This window comes from Gastrolobium bilobum, unplaced genomic scaffold, assembly GCF_033153095.1.
Source record: "Gastrolobium bilobum isolate Gb01-03AN ecotype WA unplaced genomic scaffold, APGP_CSIRO_Gbil_v1 utg12205, whole genome shotgun sequence".
Taxonomy (NCBI): Eukaryota; Viridiplantae; Streptophyta; class Magnoliopsida; order Fabales; family Fabaceae; genus Gastrolobium; species Gastrolobium bilobum.
In genome coordinates, this window is record NW_026899230.1 from 641,897 (window position 1) to 664,186 (window position 22,290).

The window sequence follows — 22,290 nt, forward strand, 5'->3', positions numbered from 1 at the left end:
TAAGTATCAAATTAGTATAATAGATTTATTTACAGTTAATTAACATTTGACCTATATTATCATACTTGATTAAACTATTATTTAAATTAGTTTGATATTTGGTTAATCAATATAATATATAAATTGAAATGAAACGCTTACCAGAAAAAAAATAATTGAAATAAAACACTTCACCAAGTACCACTAAATCGCTAAGCTGCAAACATGCCAAGTAACTACAGAAAGGCCATACAAGTCATCATTATAATTTTTATTTTATTTTTTTGGTAGACAATCATCATTATAATTTATATCAATGTTACAATTTTGTTTTCCCTTTTGCCTGATTCATTCTTTGGTCTTTTAAATCTTGTATCTTTTAGTTACCATGAAAAGTAAAGTGACTAGATTACAACTCAACATAATCATATCATTTCCTTGGTTGATTCTTGTTGATTCCATATATTAGATGCAGAGAAAGAGTATACCAAATGATTGGTATAAAAATAGAAATACTTTACAAATATGCGTGGAATATTCAAGAATATGGACAGTGTATTCCATATTCAAGGATTATACTGACATGTCGAATCCATTCTTGTGCTAATGTTTAAATGCAGTCCATAGGTCAATATTGGATCATTAGAATGAAATATGAATAGAATAAGTCCAACGTATTTTTTTGTCACTTTACGAATTGTAATTCCTACAATAAGAGAACTGCTCGATACGAATTTCGTTACAAATGAAATTATAAATTATGTATTTTTTGAAATACATAATTAGAGGAGTTTATAAATGTTATGTTACAAGAAAATACCACATTGTCCTATTGATCCATCGATCTTTGTACCACTTTTTTTTTTAAACAACATGTTGGGCCCATGTGGTGTTTTATTTTTATTGCATGACATGATAAATTTTCTGTAACATGATGAATGTATTTTAAATAATTACAATATTAAACTTATATCTTTTTCTCTCAATAAACATGTGAACCGATATATTATGTTCTTGGATTTCCATACAACGGTGATATTTTAGATTTTTTCATATAATAGGATAACTAGTGATACATGGTTTTTTTTATATCATTCATATTTTTCATAATTACTATTGTACCGCAAGTATTTATATTTTATATCTTTTACTATTGTACAATAGGATCACTCTACCATTACTACCCCAACCCTTGTCGTCTCCTAGCCATTTCCCTACCATTACTCTATCAACTATCATTATTATTCCACTCTTGCCATTGTTATGGTCTCCACCACTAACATTATTATTGCTCTATCATAATCACCACATCGTGTTTGTCATTACTCTCTACCTCCGCCATAATAAACTTCCTATCACGGCTGTTGCTGTCCCCTCCACAACCCTTATCACGGCTACTGCCGCCACATGCCACCTATTACCATTCTTTTACTACTGCTCTCTATTCTCATCATGTGTTTGATTCTTACTGTATTAAAATATATGTAGGCATGGTAACAATTTTGACAAATTAATACTCTAAATTATTTTTTATAAATACAAATGATATTTGAAAGAAATGTTATTGACCAATAGGGGTGAAACTGGGCCGGGCCGGCCTACAGGGGCCTACAACCCGGTCCATTAGTGGCCTGGCCTGGCTCGGCTTTTTTACTTGGCAGGTTGGGTTCAGGCTGCTGTAAAAGTTTGATTACATAATTGGGCCGGTATACTAATGTATTAAGCTTGGTCCATGAGCCTCCAAGGCTGGCCCAATTGTTCACCTTCATGCTTTTGACAGTAACTTAAATGCAGATTGTGATGAGTTATTGTTGTGATTCATGGTTCTGTTTGGACGTTAAAATTGTCATTTTTGTTTTAACAATAGAATTTGAGTATTTTGTGGAGTTGATTCATGGTCTGCTTGGAAGTTAAAAATTAACAGGCCAACGGGCTGGGCCAAGCCATTTGTTTTTTACAAATGGGCCAAGACAGGCTAACAGTTAGACTCATACTATGCTATCAGGCCGAGCCAAATTGAAATTTTTTTACATAGACTTAGACTGTACGGGGCAAAGCTCGGCCCAGCCTAACTCACTTTCACCACTATTGACCAACATTTACATTCCGCCCTTTCCTATTGCATAATGTTTTATACAGTTCTATTATTTATAAAATAAAATAAAACACATCTTCTGTACTCGCATACTTTTCATCAAAATTGTTTTTTTTTTCTTCCACTTTTTCTTTGGATTCCACCGCTCACATTAATTTTCTGTGACCCCCTTTTTCTTTGGATTCCATCATACAAGGAAATGTTTATTAAAATTTTCCCTTTTTTTTTAGGTAGAAATTAAATATAGGGCTTATGTGGGCTGAATTTCTTTCCGCTAACAAAAATCTAAAACAGTCTATTCCATACGTACCACCATTCCCTGCATGGTCATAATAGGACTTAAATGCATTCTTTATCCACATCTGTTTAACATGGTCCCCAGATTCAAGATTGTATTGTCAAATTGTCACATATGAAACTGACATACAAATCATTGTATTTATAGGTGTGAAAATACTTAATGCCAAACTTAAAAAATATGTAGCTAGAGTCATAGGGGCATTGTTTTGGCACGTTGTCCCATTTACTTGTTCTTTCACAGTGATATAAAGACGGTTGTCAAAACACCTGCAAATGATGTTAATTTTTTATTAGTAAGTTATTTGTAAATCATCCTTGAAGTTTGTGACATACCCTAACCTTAAAATGAGATCTTTGAACTTTTAAATACAAAAAATAAAAATAAAAATAAAAACCCTGAATTTTAGACTTTGTGAGTGTCTTTGATAGATACAAGACCGAGAGCCTGTTTGACAAACAAAAAAGTTTGAGTTAAAAATTATTTTAAAAGTTAAAACTAATCATAAAAAATAAAGTTAAAAGCTGTTTTATATAAAATTATTCAGGGAGATAAAATAATTTATTATTGGGATAAATGATAAAATTCATTAATAAAAGTTTAGAATAAAGATATAATTGAAAAATAAATATGAGAACTCCAAGAAGCTGATATCCATCATAAAAAAAACTCCCTCTAGTAACTTTTAGCTTTTAACACTTTTCTTCATTACAAAAAAAACTCCTTCCATGATATGAGCTTTTTAGAAATTATATTTGGCTAAAGTTCTGCTTATAAGGAAAAGAGAAACTAGAAATAAAAACTACCAAACATGCACTGAGAAGAGAACTTGAGAAGCCCGTATGTGTCCAACCATTAAGGTGCACCACAATTTCTAACCAGAGACCTTTTGGCTCCTTAATGTAACCTCCGTTATCCATGCACAATACCATACAAGTTGCATAAAACTCCTCAGCTTCCAGACGAACTTTGACTACACAATACAGAAGAACTTAAAAGATGTCATATACGCAGTGCAGTACACACAAAAGCAAAATCTATAACAACCAACCATGTCTCATCAACTTAAAAGTAATAGCACGTTCCAAATCGAACAATTTTGAGCCCCAACATTTCTAAAGAAAATAACACAGCCAGCCTTTGAATATTTTATGAAAATAGGTTTCAGAATAGTGTGATTAAAAAAAGATAGGTTAAATTATGTAACACTTGGAATAATCCTCCCACGTAGGAAATAGTGATTTATTCCTATGGACCTACGTAAACAAAATGTGTTAAAAAAGTATATGGAGATTATAGCATAACTAAAACCAGAGATCTATGAAAATCACACGTAGAGTCTGTCAAGTTAACCATAATATTTTGATGGTTCATTTCAGGAATAAATTCAAATTGAAAAAGTAAAAAAGTGGAATGGGTGGTACACACTGTTAAGCAGGAATATGGGAGGAAGAAATCAAAGACAGACTTTCCTAACAAGTTAGCAATTAAAAAAAAACCGCATATCATTCTAATCTCATTGCACAATATAAATTCAGAAGAAATGACAGTACTGACAATCATCAAAATAAAAATTGCTTTCTAAATTTATGAACTATTTGGAAAATGTTAAATCATAAATGCTTACATTGTGAAATTCACAGAAATAAGCTCAAAAGTGATACTTCTCCAACAGGGCCTACATCTAATGCAGCAACTTGAGATCACTACTACGGTTACATGTGTTGACATTAATATAATTAATAATATGCCAAGAAAGTATCATACACCTTGTATGTCGAAGTGGTGAAAAGGGCATCCACTATGGCTGAACTCCTCTACGCCTGCCATATAAAAGATTTCTTGTTCCGAGTCTTCTGACTATTGATTCTGTAAGACTCAGTTCCAGACTTGGAAGCACTCAGCTTGTACAATTTCGTAACACAGGTGTAGAAGAAAATGCACTCTAGCAAAAGGAATAAGCATATAAGACAAATTACATCAAGTATATAACTTGAAAGGAAAAAAAGAAATCTAAGTATATAGAAGAGTAAGTACCTACAATTATGAGCTTTCTACTCAGAATATTAGCCAAATTGATCATCACTCCCTGATGAAAATTAAAACTTCTTCAAACCAGGAAAGCATCATTTTACAGTCAACTTGTTGATCACATGAAAGCATGAATACTGAAATGCAAGTCCCAAAAGCTGCAGGATTTACATCATGAGGGAACGAGTGCCTTGAGAATGAGAATGCATCAATTAGAACAGGCAGTTGCCATATATAATGATGCATCAAATTCATTTCAATTAAGCTATTGAACTTTGGCAAAAAAAATGAAACATTCTAGATTGCGGGCCACAAAAATAAGGAACAGTAAACCGGGTACATAAAACATGTTTTCCCTCTCAAGTGCGTACAGAGGTAACTGTTATGTCAAGAGTCTCAGAAATTAGGCCCCTCCTCATCATATCATTATGAAGTGCCTGAGCTTCATTGCTGTCACCTAGCTCATAATATTTTCTCAATAGACAAATACATAGAACCTCATCAGGAATTATTCCCTTTCCGAGCATCTCATCTAGGAATGATTTTGCCTGTTGTAATTGACCACAATGAGAAAAACCCCAAATCAATGAAGTATAAGCATGCAGGTCTAGCTCCATACCCATTTCAACCATTTTATTTCGCAAACTCAAAGCTTCTTGAGGATTTCCATGCTTCAGGTTTCCATCAATCAAAGCAGTGTAAACTAATTTATCTGGACTGATTCCCTTATCCAGCATATCATTGAACACCTTCTTGCCTGCTTCAACACAATCATTTTTATAAAGGCCATCAATAAGAGCAGTAAAAATCATTATATTAGGTTGCAAACCAGTGCTAGTCATGTGGTCAAAGTAACTAACAGCCTCGTGGATAAAACCTTTTTTGCATAAACCATCAATTAGTACACTATAAGTAACAACTGTTGCCTCGATACCCAATTCCTGCATCTCTTGTAATAGATTAACAGCCTCCGTGGTTTTCCCAACCTTCAAATATGCATCCATAAGGGTGGTGTATATATAACTATTCGCAGTCAAACCACAATCCCTCATCTCACGTATTACAGCCTCAGATTCTTGTATCTTATTTTGGCTACAAAGTCCCCATATTTTGGTTCCATACAGCAACAAATCTGGTTTGAAGTTTCTCTTGTTCATTTCCTCTAAAATATCTGTGGCATTCTCTATCATCTTAGCCTTGATATATCCATGAACAAGGGAAGTATAAATTTGCTGATTAAGAGTCACTCCAGCTTTCAACAATGCCCTAAATAATTCCTCTGCTTCTTTCATTCTACCATCTTCACAAAGACCATCCAATAACGCAGTATAAGTGACAACGTTTAAGTTAAGTCCAGCCTGTAACATCTCACTAGCCAGTTTAAATGCTTCACTCAGATCACCTATTTTACAATTTGCATCAATCAAAGATGTATATGTAAATTCATTGGGTCGAAGACCAATACGTATCATGTCAACAAAAAATTTAATTGCTTCCAGCATCATGCCTGCTTTGCAAAATGCATCAATTAGTGTACTATATGTTACAACATTTGGTTTCAACTCTCTTTCCTTCATCTCATGTAGATACTTAAAAGCTTGAGGAATTCTTTCAAATTTACAGAAGCAATTAATTAGAGAGTTGTATGTTATCACATCCGGTTCACATCCTGCATCTTTCATTTCCTCAAATACTGTAATTGCTTCAGTTAATAATCCTACCTTTCCGTACCCATCAATGAGAGAATTATAAGTGACTAAGTCTGGCGTAAGACCCTTCTGTTTCATTTGTTCAAAAAAATTCCTAGCAGCTTCTAGGTCCCCTTCTTTGGTAAAATAGCCTATCATTATATTATATGTGAAAACCGAGGGCGAAAGGCCAGCGCCAACAATGTCCTTGAAAAAACTTATTGACAATTTCCCTTTGCCTGATTTTGAAAGCCTGTGAAGAAGGTCATTACAGGACCTCATTTTTGGCAGAACCCTGAACTTGTTCATCTTCCTAAAGCATTGACTAGCTTGCTCAAGCATCCCCAACTCCACTAAGACACTAAACAAAGTATCAAACACACCAAACCCAGGCCTACAAACATTCCTGGTCAACCACAACATATCAAAGCAATCACAACCCGGAAGTTCCCTCCTCAACAAAAACCACTCCTTAATCACATTTCTAGCATCAAGATAAAATTTCCCACAAAACAAAATGTGAGCCATGATACAATAAGACTCCATAGAGTTGCAAAACCCAACTCTATCCCCTGCCCACTTGAACAACTTCAAGGCCGATTTTGGGTCCTCTTTCAGTTTCACCAAAGCCTTAGACACCAAAATGGGTGCCAATGCGGAATCAAACATATGGGGACAATCCTGTTGCAATAAACTACGCACTGTTTCGGAAGCAATGTCATCAAAAGAAGGTTTTGAGACAAAAGGGTATCTTATAACACAGAGAAAGCTAGTGAACCAAATCATGGGGCAAGCAAAAATCGAAATTTGAGAGGACGAGGATGAAACAGTGAGGAAAAGAGAAAATGGGTTTTGAGGAAATGAGGAACAGAAGGAGCTTACTCGGGGTGAGGCCCTGCCACTGATGTGGAAGAGGTTGCGCTTAAAAAGCAACATGTTTGGTGAAAAACAACTTCAATTACAATCTTGTTCTTCTTCATATTGGGGGTTGGAGTTGGTAGTGCATGAACTGTTCATTGCTTAGAGTAATGGAATGAAGTGGAGATGGATGATGCTTTGAGGAACAAGAAGCAATGAACGCTGTTAGGGTTAATGAAATACTTGGGGAAGACCATTCTGTTCATTGCGTTAAAATTCGCAGTCATTTTTTCATCTTTTTGGTCATTTGTTTATGGGTTTTTTTTAGGGAATAGGATATTGTGATAACGTTACTGCTAATATTACTACCACATCTTAATCGTTGATTTCTGTCAATCAACGGTTATCATTTATTGTGAATTAATAATTAATTAATGAGTTTGATTTAAAAATGATAACCGTTGATTGGCAGAAATCAACGGTTAAGATGTGGTAGTAACATTATTTGGTTGTCACAATATCTTATAAATGACGTTGTTTTGAGACAGAAATTAAGATATTTTTATAATTATAATTTATTTTAAAATTATAATAATTTTTTTAAGGAATTTACATTTATCATTTAACATGACACAATAAAGTTTTTTACACACAACATTTTATAAGGCCCATATTTTTTGAGGAAAAAAAAAACTATGGCACGCAAAACGAATCTCTATAACATTATACAATCACTTTTTTTTACAATATAACTCTTATAAAACCCTTTTTTTAATTATAATTTTTAAGTTTTCAACCTAAAACAATATCGTCTTGACACCAAATACAGATAAATTTATCTATATTTTTCTTTGTTTATTTATTTATTTTCTTTAGGTTGAGGGACAATTTGTTGTCTTTTAACTATTTGACGAGGAAGCCATGAGATTGAAGAAGGAAAAAATTAGTCTTATGTTATAGGATTTGGTGTTTGTCATTTTAAATGACATAAATTATGTTATTTTAGGAGAGAGATAGACACAGAAAAAACGAAAATAATGTGAGGGAGAAAGTGAGTGGTTTTTTTAATTTAAAATTTAAATTTTCTGTGTTTGTATCTCTCTTAAAATGACATAATTTTCTGTCATTTAAAACGACAAATATATGATAAATTTTTCTCTTACACACTCTTCGATAACGGTGCTACTTTTTTTTCTTTTCTTTCTATTTTTCAGAGGCAATGGAGTAATGAATTCAAATTAGAAAATTAGATATATTATTAAATATTCTTAATTTATGAATTCTCCCCACAAATTTATCTCTATGCATGAAATAACTTATCTCCTTTAATATGAGATTAATAAAATTCATTGAAGAATTGGACTATAAAGCTAAAAAAAATTATTTTGAACCGAGTTGGTATTTTTCTAAATTTCTTTATGTAGATAATTGGTTCAGTCAGTAATAAAAAATTTAAGAACTTATATATTTTTTTCATATATTTTTTTAATACTTATATTATTTGAATAATTATAAGATCTAATAATGTTCGAACCAGACTGGCCGAAGGATGAATTTGTTGAAGAGCTCAAAAATATAATATAATTTTTAATAGGAAAAAGTATTTGTCATTTTAAATGACATAAAATTATGTCATTTCAAGAGAGAGACACACAGAATTTTTATTTATTTAAATTTTAAATTAAAAAAAACCACTCACTTTCTTTCTCTTATGATTTTCATTTTTTCTGTGTTTATCTATCTCCAAAAATGACATAATTTATGTCATTTAGAATGACAAACATCAAACATTTTTTAATATGATATTTCTTTTTTACTTTTATTTTTATTTTTGGTATATGATATTTGGGATAGGATATTGTGACACCCAAGTTATGTTACACTCATGTGACACCCAGTCAATCTCACCGTTAGATCGCTTATGTTGATCCAACGGTTATATTTATTTCCATCTTTGTATGGTCATGATTTTCCAAATTTAAAGTGAAAGCATTAAATATGGGAAATCATAACCATACAAAGGCAAAAATAAATATTAAATATTAAATTTGGGAAATCATGACCATACAAAGATGGAAATAAATATAACCGTTGGATCAACATAAGCGATCTAACGGTGAGATTGACTGGGTGTCACATTAATGTAACATAACTTGGGTGTCACAATATCCTATCACATGATATTTCGTATTTTTAACAAATCAAACTGATTCGAAAAATTAACACAACGTTAAATTTTATCACCCCAACTAAAAAAAATGTAGGTCAATTTCAAACGCTTAATATCTATTAAAAAAATAATAAGCTAAATATATTTTTTCGTTATATGATTTTTTTTTAAAACACTCTTTTTTAACAACAAAGAAAAACACACAAACTTCTTTCTCTCTGATTAATTTTAGGAAGATAAGGTTGATAATCTCTTAAAAATATGACTACTTTTTAAATATGTGCTTTGCTTATCAAACTAACTTTAAGTGTTTATTTTTATTTTACTTTTTAACTTCTCTTCTTTTTATAAGTAGAAGTTAGATCAAAAATTTTTTTACAAAAGTTCTTATAATAAAAAAAATTATAATGAAGAAAAAAATCAAAAGCCAAAAGCTCTTAAAATGAGCTTTTTTTTAAGTTGTATTAGTTTTTTCTGAAATGTATGTTTTTTTTTTTAACATGAACAGTTTTAAGTAATCTTTAACCTAAATTTTTTATATAATTATCAAACAGCTTGTAATTTTATTTTTAAAGCTTTTTTTTTAACTTTAGTTTAAAACTTTTAACTTAATAAAAAGAGGTGTGAAACAAGCTTTAAATTAGATAAGTTAATTCTAGACTTCTAGTTGATCATAAATGTGGGTTGAGTAAAAGACTAACTAATAGCGAGTCAAGTGTAGTTTAGGTCGTCAAATTGTTTATCCAAAATTTATCCTATGCAGATGATTGTTTATTTTTTTTTTGGTAAACGATGATTGTTTAAATTAACTTGTTGGTTTGCTTGCCAAAATAAAAATAAAAATTAACTTGTTGGTTTGCTTGCCAAAATAAAAATAAAAATTAACTTGTTGGTTTGTATTTCCTTTACTTATTTATATAATCAAAATTTAAAAATATTAATTTAAAAATATATTATTTAATTTATAATAAAAATTCAAATTGATTCATATTAAAAGATTTGGAAATAAATTTTATTTAAAATAAATGAATGTTTATTTTAAGATTTAATGTAATTAAAACTTAAAAAAGAAAAACTTAATAATTATAACATTTAATTATGATCTTTTTGAACTTGTGAAAAAACGCAGTCCGTTGCAGATAATTTACTTCTGGTCGAGTTTAACTGTGTCATCAAAGTCAGATCAATTTTTTTTCTTTAATGTTATCAGTCTAACTCATACATTGTATTCAGATTATTCTAGCCACAGCATATATTTTAAATTAAAAAAAAAACACCTAAAGTGAATATATCTCCAAAATGCAAAAACAAAAAGTATACATTTGGATTGAATTTAAAGTATAGGATAATGTTAACTCATTGAAATTGCAAGGATTAAAACACTCTTATTTATAAATTGTATACACACCAAATAATAGTAGTTCAATTGGTACCAAAAAACTGAACAGGTAGGGTTTCTTTCCAATATCATTTTTGAAAGAAGTTTAAAGTCTTAATCTCATGACCTATCCCGAATCAAACTAATCACAAAACAATGAACCCGATTAAAATACCTCCAAAAATAAACTTTACATACAAACTCAATCTAAAAAACTCTTATCCTTAAAAACCCTATAAAGTTAACTTTGATTAAGCATTACTGCATCATCCAATCACGTGGCAACAAGATTAAGGTTATCGAAGTTAAACTCCTCTCTAATCATCATTTTCCCATTACTATCTGATATTGTAATGAGTTTTGCAATACAAGACAAATAATAATCGCATAGAAGTAACAAATGGGATTACATTATAGGAGTCGGGAAAGTGGACCCCAAAAAGCATCTGATAGGAGCTGAAGCGGTACAAACAAGGGACAGCAGGTCCATGGCTGCATCTTCATGTCTTCTCTCTCTCTCTCTCTCTATGCTCATTGGAAGTTGAAACAGAAAAGAAATTGTAACCTTTGCAACTTAAAAGCTTCAACCCCTAAGAGGTACTTGCTTAGAGCATAGAAGAACACACAAACTGAGTACTGCATCTGCACTGCATTATGTAAAGATTGCATTTTTGCTCCAACAAGACCAACCCATTTATCAATTATGGATTATGAAAGGATCCAAAAGCCTCAGGTTTTTCTTTCTCTCTAATTTGCTTCACACTTAGTTTTGTTTTTGCAATTTTTGATCTTTCACTATTACCAAAGTTCTATACTACTTGGAAACTAAGTATATCATTGTCAAAGTTGTTTACTCTGCTCGAGTTAACTGTAAACTGCAAACACTTCTTTTGATCTGTTCTTTTTTGGGGTTATCTGATTTGCCTTTTGGTATTATGGGAACTTGGGTTTGCAGGGTGGTGGGGGATTTTCACCTGGAAAATTGAGGAGTATGCTATTGGGTGTGGAGAAGAAGAGGAAAGAAGAGGAAGAGATTGGTTCTACTTTCAACACGAGATCTCAAATTTCAGACATGGATGAATGTGGTATGCTCTTTCACGTGATTGTTCTGGTTTCCTTGAAATTATAATGCTGGGCAGAAGGTTGAGAAATAGTAAATCTAAGATTTTGAGTTTCTCAAAATGTAAGATTTGATTGAGTGTAGTGATTTCTACTTCACTCTTGTTGCGTTGTTTCTTATGATGTACTCATTTCACTCCTCTAGTTTTCTTGTCACTGGAAATTTAGCAGTATGCTATGATTTAAATTAGATGCAAAAGGGGAGAAGAAAATGAAGAAAAGGGAACGAGACATTATTTGATTATATAATGTACTTGGTATCTCAAATATGGTAAACTACTGGTTGAACCTTGAGTCTATCTTTCTTTGGTTTGAAAAGTTTCAAATTCAGATTTTATATTATGATATTGTAAGCAGTGTCATATATGTATGTGTTTGTATTATAATATAATGGTTGGTATTTCCTACTTTGATTTCAGTAAGCTTGCTTTTATTTGACGTATTGGTTACAGGTGGTAGCAGTTCTGATCATTGTAAAGATGTAGATGTTGTGAGTGTCCTTCCTGATTATTCAACTTCAGCTACAGCTCGCACCTTTAGCATAGAGGCAGTTGGTGGTGATCGTATTCTGAAGGCTAACACAGCAGTGACTTCAGGGCATAGAACCCTAGAAGACCCTTCTTTAGATTATGATAGTGGCAATGATAATATAAGCATGTCCTCATCAATGTTTGAATTTCAAAAGTCTGAGCGTGCTTCACAGAGAGTGCCTATGGGGCCATTCTCAAAACCAGCACCATCTAAATGGGATGATGCTCAGAAGTGGATAGCAAGTCCAACATCCAACAGGCCAAAGATAGCACAGACACAGGGGCAAGGTGGACAAGTAGGACTGCGTAAGGGTGGCAGTCTTGGTTATGGAAGCCGACAATCTTCAATGAAGGTTGTTGTTGAAGTTCCAGATCAAAGAGAAATTGCTTTAGATGAACCAGATACAAAGCAAATCGATACAAATCAAACGAAGATGGAAAGTGGAGGACAGAAGTGTGTGGGTTGGGAGGCTGACCCATATGCAATTGCAAATTCTTATGGTAAACTTTTGATCTTGTTTTAGAATTTTTTTATTGGAAGTCTTCACATAAACATGCTTTTTGTCTATTCAAAATGCGTAAAATTTTTGCTTTTATGCTATTTTTGTGAAAAATTATGTGGTCTTTTTTAACTTCCACTATGTCCAGTTGATGCAGGCTATGCAATTCAGAGGACGTAAGCTTAAAGATCACAATTAAAATTTAGGTAGATTAGTGTTAATTTAGTTAATAGCTTATTTTCTGGTCTAGAGGTATTTGTATGGGCTTTAGATTTGTGGGCTTTTCTTAGGTTATTATTATTTTTAGGACCTTTAGGCTTTTATGTTTATTTGTGTAACAGCCTCAAACCCTGTAGCATGATATTGTCCGCTTTGCCCCGCGCACAAGCACCGTCGAGCTCACGGTTTTGTTTCTTGGGACACCCCACAAAAGGCCTCACACTAGAAGAGGTATCCACACCCTTATAAGGCATGCTTCGTTCCCCTCTCCAACCGATGTGGGACATTACATCCTCCCCCACTGGGAATACAGCGTCCCCGCTGTACACACCGGTCCAGGGCCAGGCTCTGATACCAAAATGTAACAGCCTCAAACCCTGTAGCATGATATTGTCCGCTTTGCCCTGCGCACAAGCACCGTCGAGCTCACGGTTTTGTTTCTTGGGACACCCCACAAAAGGCCTCACACTAGAAGAGGTATCCACACCCTTATAAGACATGCTTCGTTCCCCTCTCCAACCGATGTGGGACATTACAATTTGCGGCTGTTTATTCAACTTGGGCCTTAAGTTATGGTTTACTTGATCCCCAAGTTTGATGAGTCCTGTATGAATGATGTAATTAACTATCAAAAGTAGAAAATCAAAGATAAAATTTTCTGTGATAATTCCAGCTGCTAGGATCGTGATGCATCTCTTTCTTTTGGTAAAATTTGTAGTCCAATAGTAGTAATACTGAAAGAGTGGGTACTACTGCAATTCATTTTTTTGCATTTAAGTTATTTTCAAAACATGGTCAGAGTTGAATGCTAATTTAGAAGGTGGCTAAGTATTTATTAAAAAAAATGAATGGTGGTAGTACCCACTTTTTCAGTACTGAAGTTGGACTATAAATTTTCCCAGTGTAATTCCTTAACTATAGGTGAGATGCCTTGGTATTTTCCCTGCTTTTATCTTCTTTTGTAGTTTTATTAAGTTTATCAACAACCTGGATCAGATATTTTGGTAGAAAGAATTAAACCTTCATCCCATCAAATCCTTTATTATTCCTTGCTTGAATTTGCCCGAAATACCATCAAACCCCAAGTCCTAATCTTGCAGCTTCTGTACATGGCAACCTAAGAGCTACCAATCTAGACCTATGATGCTTTCCTATTGCCTGCAAACCCTATGCCTTCCACTGTCCCTGCATCACCAGTGAAGTGATCAAATTTTGACAATATTCTCTTATGACATTCTGCATTGACACGAGATAATCACTTGCCACCAAAGTGGATATACAGTAAATTGACTTCTTATACCTTTTATATGGTTTTGCAACAAAATTTTCCTATAAAGATGTAGATAAATTGTGAAATAATCCTCTTCCGAAGAGTAACTCAGCTGGCTGTATATTGGAAAAATGGATTGTAAGTTTTTTTACGGGAGCATGACATAAACAAAGGAAGACGTCAACCTAAACTTATTTGGGTGAGAGTAGTAAGACAATACTTAGTAAAGTGAGAAATGGATTGGTGTGCGGTTTATCTTAGGACGGAGTGGAGAAAAACTATTAGCATGTGAGGGGATAGAAATTTTTTATGTTTCTATTTATATATTTTATGTTTTTATTATATTATTTTTCTTATTCATTATTTATATTTCCTTTATCTGTTAATCCCTTCTTTTATATTTGTTTATGTGATGTTGATGTTGATGTTGATGTTGACACTGGAATGCTTGAGAATTCTCTATAATCCTATAACTAGAAGTTGCTAATACTGCGGACATCATTGCATTTGAAGCAATTAAATAAATCATGTCTTGTTTAATTTAGTAATTATATTACATTCAGTCCATTCTCACTAATTCTCTTTGTTGTCTTGTTTTCTTTCTGCTATTTGATATTGGTAGTTAGTCTCAGTCAGCATAATTCATCCATTGCCATCCAGAGTGCAACAACATTTGTTCCTCCCCCTTCAACAGCTCGGTCTGTATCAATGAGAGATATGGGTACAGAAATGACCCCTATTGCTAGCCAGGAGCCATCAAGAACTGCTACACCAGTGAGGGCAACAACACCAATGCGCAGCCCTAACTCTTCCCAGCCATCTACTCCCACCAGAGCTTCCCCAGTGTCAATTTTAACTGATCCACCTAGGGACAATCTGCATCTTAACAAGAATGAATTGTCTGAAAAGGAGCTACAAATGAAAACCAGGCGAGAAATAATGGTCCTTGGGACACAACTAGGTAAAATGAACATTGCTGCCTGGGCTAGCAAAGAAGAAGAGGATAAGGTTGCATCTACTTCATTGAAAAATAAAACAGCTGAACAGCCAGCTAAGAGTGTCATTGAAGCACGTGCAGCAGCATGGGAGGAGGCTGAGAAGGCTAAGTATATGGCCAGGTCAAGTTATTCTAGTTATGTATTTTAACATTATCCGTTAATTTTTTGGTTCCTATCCTGTAACTTCTATTGCTTTAGAGATATAGAGCGACAAATATGCCTCTATTTAATATTTTAAGGTTTAAGGATAATTGGTCCTTGACATGGTACCTGAGCCTCTTGGCCAAGTGATAAGGAATTTGATCCTTGGCAATCCCGTTATTGATAATGAAATTAAATTTTAACAGGAAGTAATTGGGCTGCCCAAAAATCCCTTTAAAGAGGGGAATGTGATATCTCAAAGATATATATCCATTGATGGGCCTTCACTAATAACTTAAGCTTTCAAGACTCAAGAAATTGGGCCTTGACAATTGTCTATTATTTTTCTTATACATAGATCCATGAATATTTTCCAGAAGAATCTGTATCTAAGACTCTCTTTTTGTGTTCAATCATACGAATGTAGTATTTCTACTAAATTTCTTCCATAAGTATCCTTGTATAAAACTCTTTCATGTTCGTGGATCCCCCTGGTGTCTTGCTGACAATGTACTTGGATTTCTATGTTCTGCTGACAATGAAGAATCTAACCAGGAGAAGTGAAAAGAAAAGAAAAAGACAGATATAGCAGACGAAACAAATACTGTTACAAGATTGTTGAAAAGTTTTAATGCTATAAACTGCAGTGCAGCACTTAAGTGCTCTAATTCTTTTACTTATGTTGATCTTAATCATTTCATCATTTATAGCGATTCAAGATAAAAAAGATTATCATATTGGCATTCTTACCTAACTCCTTTAAACCTTATTATTTGCATTCTCCTAACAGTTCTTTATTTGTTTGAAAGTAACTGAACTGATATGTGTATTCCACAAGGAACAAAAAAACAGAAAAAATTTAAAAGCCAAGAACGAACTTAAGGCATAAGGACCTGAATTCACTGGTGATGTGTGGGGTTATGGGTGTGTATTTAACTTTCATATCTGTCAGTTCCTTGGCATATTATATCTTACACATAGGAAAAATAGCTTAAGACTAATTATGGATATCTAGTACAGATATATGGATGTGTTTCTTATTTGTGTCAAGATGAAGAAAGACGAATAAACTTTCTCTATATAATTGATCAGAGTTTTGGAACATGAGACCAATATTTTTTGAGCATCTAACCCATTTCAGAAATGTATGGGCTATATTATTTTTAGTATTGCTACACTCTAATTTTTCTCTGAAGCAGGAATATGGTGTTAACTATGCAGGTTTAGGCGTGAGGAGATGAAAATTCAGGCATGGGAAAATCATCAGAAAGCAAAAACAGAAGCAAAGATTAAAAAAATTGAGGTACACATGGTCTGTTATTATTACTAATTTTGTTGTTTCTAGCATGGCTGTTTAATTTAGTTTTTTGGGACAGCCCTTTGGATGTTAACCTCTAATCCTGATATGAAAAAATGGATGGGTCAGCCCAACAATGACAAAAATCATTTGTGTAATGGGATGAATAAGATACCCTAAATTGGTACAGAATGTGCAATCTGAAAACAAAAACGAACTTCTAATATATTTTAATCTATATCTTACTATAATTTATAGGGATAGGATATTGTGACACACAAATAATGTTACGCACAATGTTACGACCACATCTTAACCGTTGATTTCCGCCAATCAACGGTTATCATTTATTGCGAATTAATAATTAATTAATGAGTTTGATTTGAAAAATGATAACCGTTGATTGGCGGAAATCAACGGTTAAGATGTGGTCGTAACATTATTTGTGTGTCAGAATATCCTATCTCTAATTTATAAACTTAGATTGAACTTAGATTGACTTCATGAGTGGTCTAACAGGTCTGGGAGGAATATCTCAGTTTTAGTATTCAATTTTATCTATACTCTCTTTGAAAATATATTGCTCGGAGAAATTGATCTACCATTTAATGTTCTGCAAAGTAAAACAAGAAAGGGGACAGTTTGCTGAAGCATGTTAAGAATGCAAAAGTAAATTTATCCGATATGGTTATATTAATCTTTCAAGCTATATTTTGTATTTTATCTATTCTAGGTTCTCATATTATTATTCTATTATTCACTCGCTGGTTTCCAATTTTGGCCTTTTATAAGCAATTTTTCTTGATGTATGATGCATGCTCCGGTAGTTATTAGTGTTGTGTATAATTGGACATCCTTTTTGTTGCTATCTGATGTGATAACGCATCATGTGTGGCCCATTATGGTTCTTCTCTTGTGTTACTGATTTGAGAAAGCTTTAGTAAATTTCCAATGAGTGAGAAAGATGCCATGTGCTTTTCTCCGATTGGTATATGTTGTTTATAAAGGCTTTGGGCACTCCCACCCTTTGAGTTAGCTTTTAGGTGGTGTATCCCAAGGTTCTTTACATGGTATCAGAGCCTCGCCGCCTCTCACTTTCTCTTGTGGAATTTCTTAGCACAGGTAGGCTGGGCCTGTTGCATCATCCACTCTTCAAGCCCAATGAGCTCTTGTGTGAGGGGGCGTGTTGTTTATAAAGGCTTTGGGCACTCTCACCCTTTGAGCTAGCTTTTGAGGTGGTGTATCTCAAGATTCTTTACAGTATAGAATTCGAGGTCTCTTGAAAAGCATGCATTAGCATAAAATAAATGTGTATTTTGTCCCAATAATGAAATAACTGCCTACTCCTTCCGAGAGAATATGTTTATGTTTAATCCTTTAGTCTGTATGTTTTCGCTTTAAATTGGGAACTATGTTAGATATAAAGGTTCTTGACATTGTATTAGAGTCTAATCCTTGTTGCTTTCATGCCTTTAAATATAGTTGAATTTTCGGACAAGGTAAAATAGGCTTGGTGAGACATTTAAGTTTTTATGGGAGTTGGTTTCTTGACCTACACATCTTAATAGGAAAATCAAGATGTTAGTGTTGAAAATTAAATAAGCATTGATGACTTGTATTAGATTTCTAACGTTTTAGCAAACCTACTTTCCCAGCAATAAATCAAGTAATCAAAATAATACTGTGTTACCAAAAAAAGCTTTGTTTAATTACCCATACTTTTACTTACTACTACTACTACTAATAATAATAATAATAAAAATAATATATTGGTTGTAGGTAGAGGTTGAAAGAATACGGAGCAAGGCACATGATAAGCTTATGAATAAGTTAGCAGCTGCAAGGCACAAGGCTGAGGAAAAGCGAGCAGCAGCAGAAGCAAATAGAAATCATCAAGCTGCGAAAACTGAAGAGCAAGCAGCGTATATACGAAGAACTGGTCATGTCCCTTCCTCATATTTATCATTTTCTTGCTGCAGTTGGTGCTCTTGAACAAAGGCTGTCCTTGTCATTTGTCAATGTTTTATTCTTTTTATAGGTATCCAATGGCATTTGTTGTTGTATTTCCTTTGCGGTGTAAAATGATTACAGTGTTCTTGCAGAATAATTGCAATTTAGAAGATCTGTGTTATTTGTCCAGTACTCCAGTCTTTATAGGAGCTGGACATTTGTCTCATAATAGTCTTGTGACTTGAAAATTCACAAGCGATTAATTAATGTGATGTAGGATTTACATGATACATTGTTGACTTGATTTCTTTTATCCCTATTATATAATCATGTATTGTAACATAAGCTAGGAAACCCCTATTGGTATCTAGGTGGGCTGTGGGAGGTTAACAGGATCAGCACTACTATTGGCCTAGTTAGGGACCATAAAGTTTGCTTTGTGGAGTTAATTTTCACACTAAAGTACAAACAAACAAAAAAAGATGTTTAATGTGTTATTCTCGTAACTAGATAAAAAAATTGAAGTATGGTTAGTGAGACTATAATTTTTGTCCCTTTAACACGAGAGATTTTTAGACTTTGTTTGGGAGTGTTATTATTTGGAGGGGAAAGTTTATTTATGCTTTCCTCTCATTTGTGAGTTTAAAAAAATATGGAAAAAACTCTTCTTACCCTTAAAATTAAAACTCCCTTAATTTGGGGGATTTGAGAAGAGAAATATTAAAAATTATTTATATACCTTTAGCATTAAAATATAGAAATTACATAAGTGTGAATCATTTTTTAAATGTGACATTACTAAAAGTCTCAAATACTGACGAAATTTATCGACGAAAAATATTCTGTTGAAAATAGTGACGAAATTGACGGAATATTCGATGAAAATCATATTCGATTGAAAATAGAGACAAAAAGAAAATTTCATCAAAAATTTCGATAGAATTCGTCTTTTCGTCGAAAATTTCGATAGAATTCGTTTTTTCGTCGAAACTATCGATGGAATTTTTTTCCATAAAAAATATTTAAGAGATCATTTTTGTCAAAATTTTTTATGGAAACTAAATTCCGTTGAAATTTTCCTAACGGGAATTTTTTTTTGTAAGAAAATAAAAAAATGTCATAATCCGCGTGAAACCTCACCCCATGCCATCAATCCACATAGGGGTGATAAACGAACCAGGGGCCTTTGACTCGGCTCGTGAAGCCTGAGCTTACATGCTTAAAATTGATTGTTGGAACCAGGCTTGTACTTCTATAAAAGTTCGTTTAATAAGAAGACCTTAGGCTCCAATTCAAAAGCTCGGTGTTAGAGCCTTTCAAGTTGGCCTAGTATATTAATTTTTATTTTTATTTTATATTTTTTATACTACTTGTAATAGCTTGCTTTCTCTCCTCAATCAATTTCACCCTATTTTATGTGTTTAACATATTTTTTGAATGATTTTGTTCTATATTATGTTGTTTGGATATACATTGAATTTATGAATATTTATAGAATTACTAATGTTGTTGATTGTATATTCTGTTTGGATAAATTTTTATTGTCTTAATTTTTTTTAAACGGGCTAGGCTAAATCAGGCTTTTATTTTTTGTAAATAAGTCAGGCCACATGCCAATAATTATATTCATAACAGATGACAGGCTTGGGTCAGGCTGACACATTTAAACACAGACTTAGCCTTCCAAGACCAAGGCTCGGCCCATTAACACTCCTAAATGCACGTGAAAATTTTCGACAAATTTTTTCCGTCAAAAATTTTGACAAAAAAAATATATCATCAATTTGCGTCAAACCTCACCCTGTGTCATCAATCTACATGGAAATTTTTGACGGAATTCATTAAATAATTATAATGTTAATGCTTTTTTTTTTTATACGAAAAAGCAAGATTTTCTACATATTATTTTTCATCAAAAATCTTGATGCAAATTTATTTTTGTCGAAAATTCCAACGGATAAAAAACAAAGCATATTTTCGTACCTATCATTAAGTACAGTTTGCTAACTTATTCACCTTCTAAATTTTTTTCTACCAAAAACAATACTCAAAAAATGTGTTTAGTAAATGTTAATTGAATGTTTTAGAAAAAGAAACATAATTTTTAGAGAGAAAATAATTTTATATAGAGAGGATATTTTTAAATATGAAAATTTCATAAATAATTTTTTTTGAAATTTTAAAGTTAATTTTATTTGTAAGTATAATAATTATATTAACTTTTAAAGAAAGGGTAAAATGATAAAAAAATATCTTATTAACCCTCAATTTTTCTCCATTTTCTTTCCCTTCCTTCCATTTAAATTACTTTCCTTTCCTTCCCTTTCCCTCTAAACTCCCAAATAAAGTCTTAATGGATGGGGGTGGGGGCAATAGCATCCGGGATGGAATTTGCTCACTAAATATTGTGTGAGTTTTTTTTGTTTTTCATATTTATATTGTTTTCACAATTTTGATCCGGGTGTATTGAAGGTTAAAAGGTCTCCCTAATAGTATTTTTCAAGTATTGAACTTTTCATATCTTAAGATTCAAAGAGTCACTTTTAATGGTCGGCACTCATTGAATGAGGGTAAACTTTTAAACTAATTGTAATCTTACTCATTGGTAGAGTGTGATGATGAGTCCATTGCATTATTAAAGATAGGGCGAAAATTTAAATTTTAGACAAAACAATTGTTCGAGAGGCTTTCAGCTATGACAATATCAAAAGGATAATTTTATAATAATGCATGTAGAAGTACCTTAACCTTAAGATTAAGTATCTGTTTAACATGTCTTACTTTTAACTTTTCTTCTTCTTAAAAGCAGAAATTTAGTTAAATATTTTTATTTATTTTTTGTAAAAGCTCTTATTATAAAAAAAGTTTTGGGAGAAAATGTATTTGATCCTCTCCAATATCATCTTTTGGAGGAGTTTAAAACCTTAATCTAGACCCGCCCGATCAGAATTGCCTCCCATAGAAGATATATATGATTTATCCAAAAAAAAGAGCTTTTTTTTTATAATACAAAAAAAAAAGCTAAAAGCTTGCAAGATGAGCTTTTTTTGTAAGATATATGCCATCTTTTTTGACTCTTTATATTTATTTTACAGTTTTATCCATATTCTAAATTTATATTTATAAATTTTATCATTTATCCTAATAATAAATTATTTTATCTTTTTTCTTTTAAAATCATCAAAATAACTTTATATAATTACCCAATAACTTTTAGTTTTATTTTTTAAGTTATGTCTATATAATTACCCATATGAGAGGATCCATTTCCAACAGTAATACCGCTTTAATTTAGACGAAATTCTAATATATATTTTAAAGGAGAAATTCTGATAATATTTTATCGGCTGATGTTTGATTTAAATTTTATTAAATGTTTATAAAAAAAATTATTAAATGTAATTTGATTTTAATCTAAAGGCTTGTATGATTACGCTGTCCACTGTCATTCTTTTATTTGATTAGGACCGTCTCTCGTTTCAAACACACCTTCATGTTTTAAGGAAAAAATAATGGTGAAACAAAAGCCTTAAAACTTTTTGCATTTCACTAAAGATTAACCATTAAGTCTATCATTATCTTTGAAAAGAAACATTATAAATATAAAATTCATGCATGAGTTATGTACGAGTGGATCATTTTTTGAGGTAAAAAAATAATACAAAATCTCAAGTAATATTTTGCCTAAACAAAAATTAAATTTGAGCAAACCATATCAATATAAAACTTATTATTTTCAAAACTACTTTATTGCGATATCAAATAATAT

The 22,290-nt window shown here is 32.3% G+C and overlaps 2 protein-coding genes across 9 annotated transcripts; one reads left to right on the forward strand and one right to left on the reverse strand.

Moving 5' to 3' along the window:
• Window positions 1–2,454: 2,454 nt before the first annotated feature.
• On the reverse strand, window positions 2,455–7,196 carry LOC133288628 (putative pentatricopeptide repeat-containing protein At2g02150). 6 transcript variants are annotated; one of them, XM_061486436.1, is made up of 4 exons: window positions 4,410–7,196; window positions 4,142–4,317; window positions 3,179–3,345; window positions 2,455–2,641 (listed from the first exon to the last, which is right to left on the reverse strand). In XM_061486436.1, the coding sequence occupies exon 1, from the start codon at window positions 7,025–7,027 to the stop codon at window positions 4,763–4,765; it is 2,265 nt and encodes a 754-aa protein (XP_061342420.1). In that variant the 5' UTR covers window positions 7,028–7,196; the 3' UTR covers window positions 2,455–2,641; window positions 3,179–3,345; window positions 4,142–4,317; window positions 4,410–4,762. The 6 variants fall into 6 exon arrangements, with proteins under 6 accessions (XP_061342420.1, XP_061342421.1, XP_061342419.1 ...); XM_061486437.1 differs by having other exon boundaries at window positions 2,455–2,819; XM_061486435.1 differs by adding an exon at window positions 4,000–4,056 and having other exon boundaries at window positions 2,455–3,345.
• A 3,842-nt stretch (window positions 7,197–11,038) lies between these two features.
• LOC133288657 (uncharacterized) lies at window positions 11,039–18,764 on the forward strand. 3 transcript variants are annotated; one of them, XM_061486469.1, is made up of 7 exons: window positions 11,039–11,230; window positions 11,453–11,582; window positions 12,069–12,647; window positions 14,758–15,253; window positions 16,496–16,577; window positions 17,694–17,806; window positions 18,351–18,472. In XM_061486469.1, exons 1-6 carry the CDS (start codon window positions 11,201–11,203, stop codon window positions 17,796–17,798), a joined length of 1,422 nt encoding a protein of 473 aa, XP_061342453.1. In that variant the 5' UTR covers window positions 11,039–11,200; the 3' UTR covers window positions 17,799–17,806; window positions 18,351–18,472. The 3 variants fall into 3 exon arrangements, with proteins under 3 accessions (XP_061342453.1, XP_061342452.1, XP_061342454.1); XM_061486468.1 differs by lacking the exon at window positions 17,694–17,806 and having other exon boundaries at window positions 18,351–18,764; XM_061486470.1 differs by lacking the exon at window positions 18,351–18,472 and having other exon boundaries at window positions 17,689–17,789.
• Window positions 18,765–22,290: the final 3,526 nt, after the last annotated feature.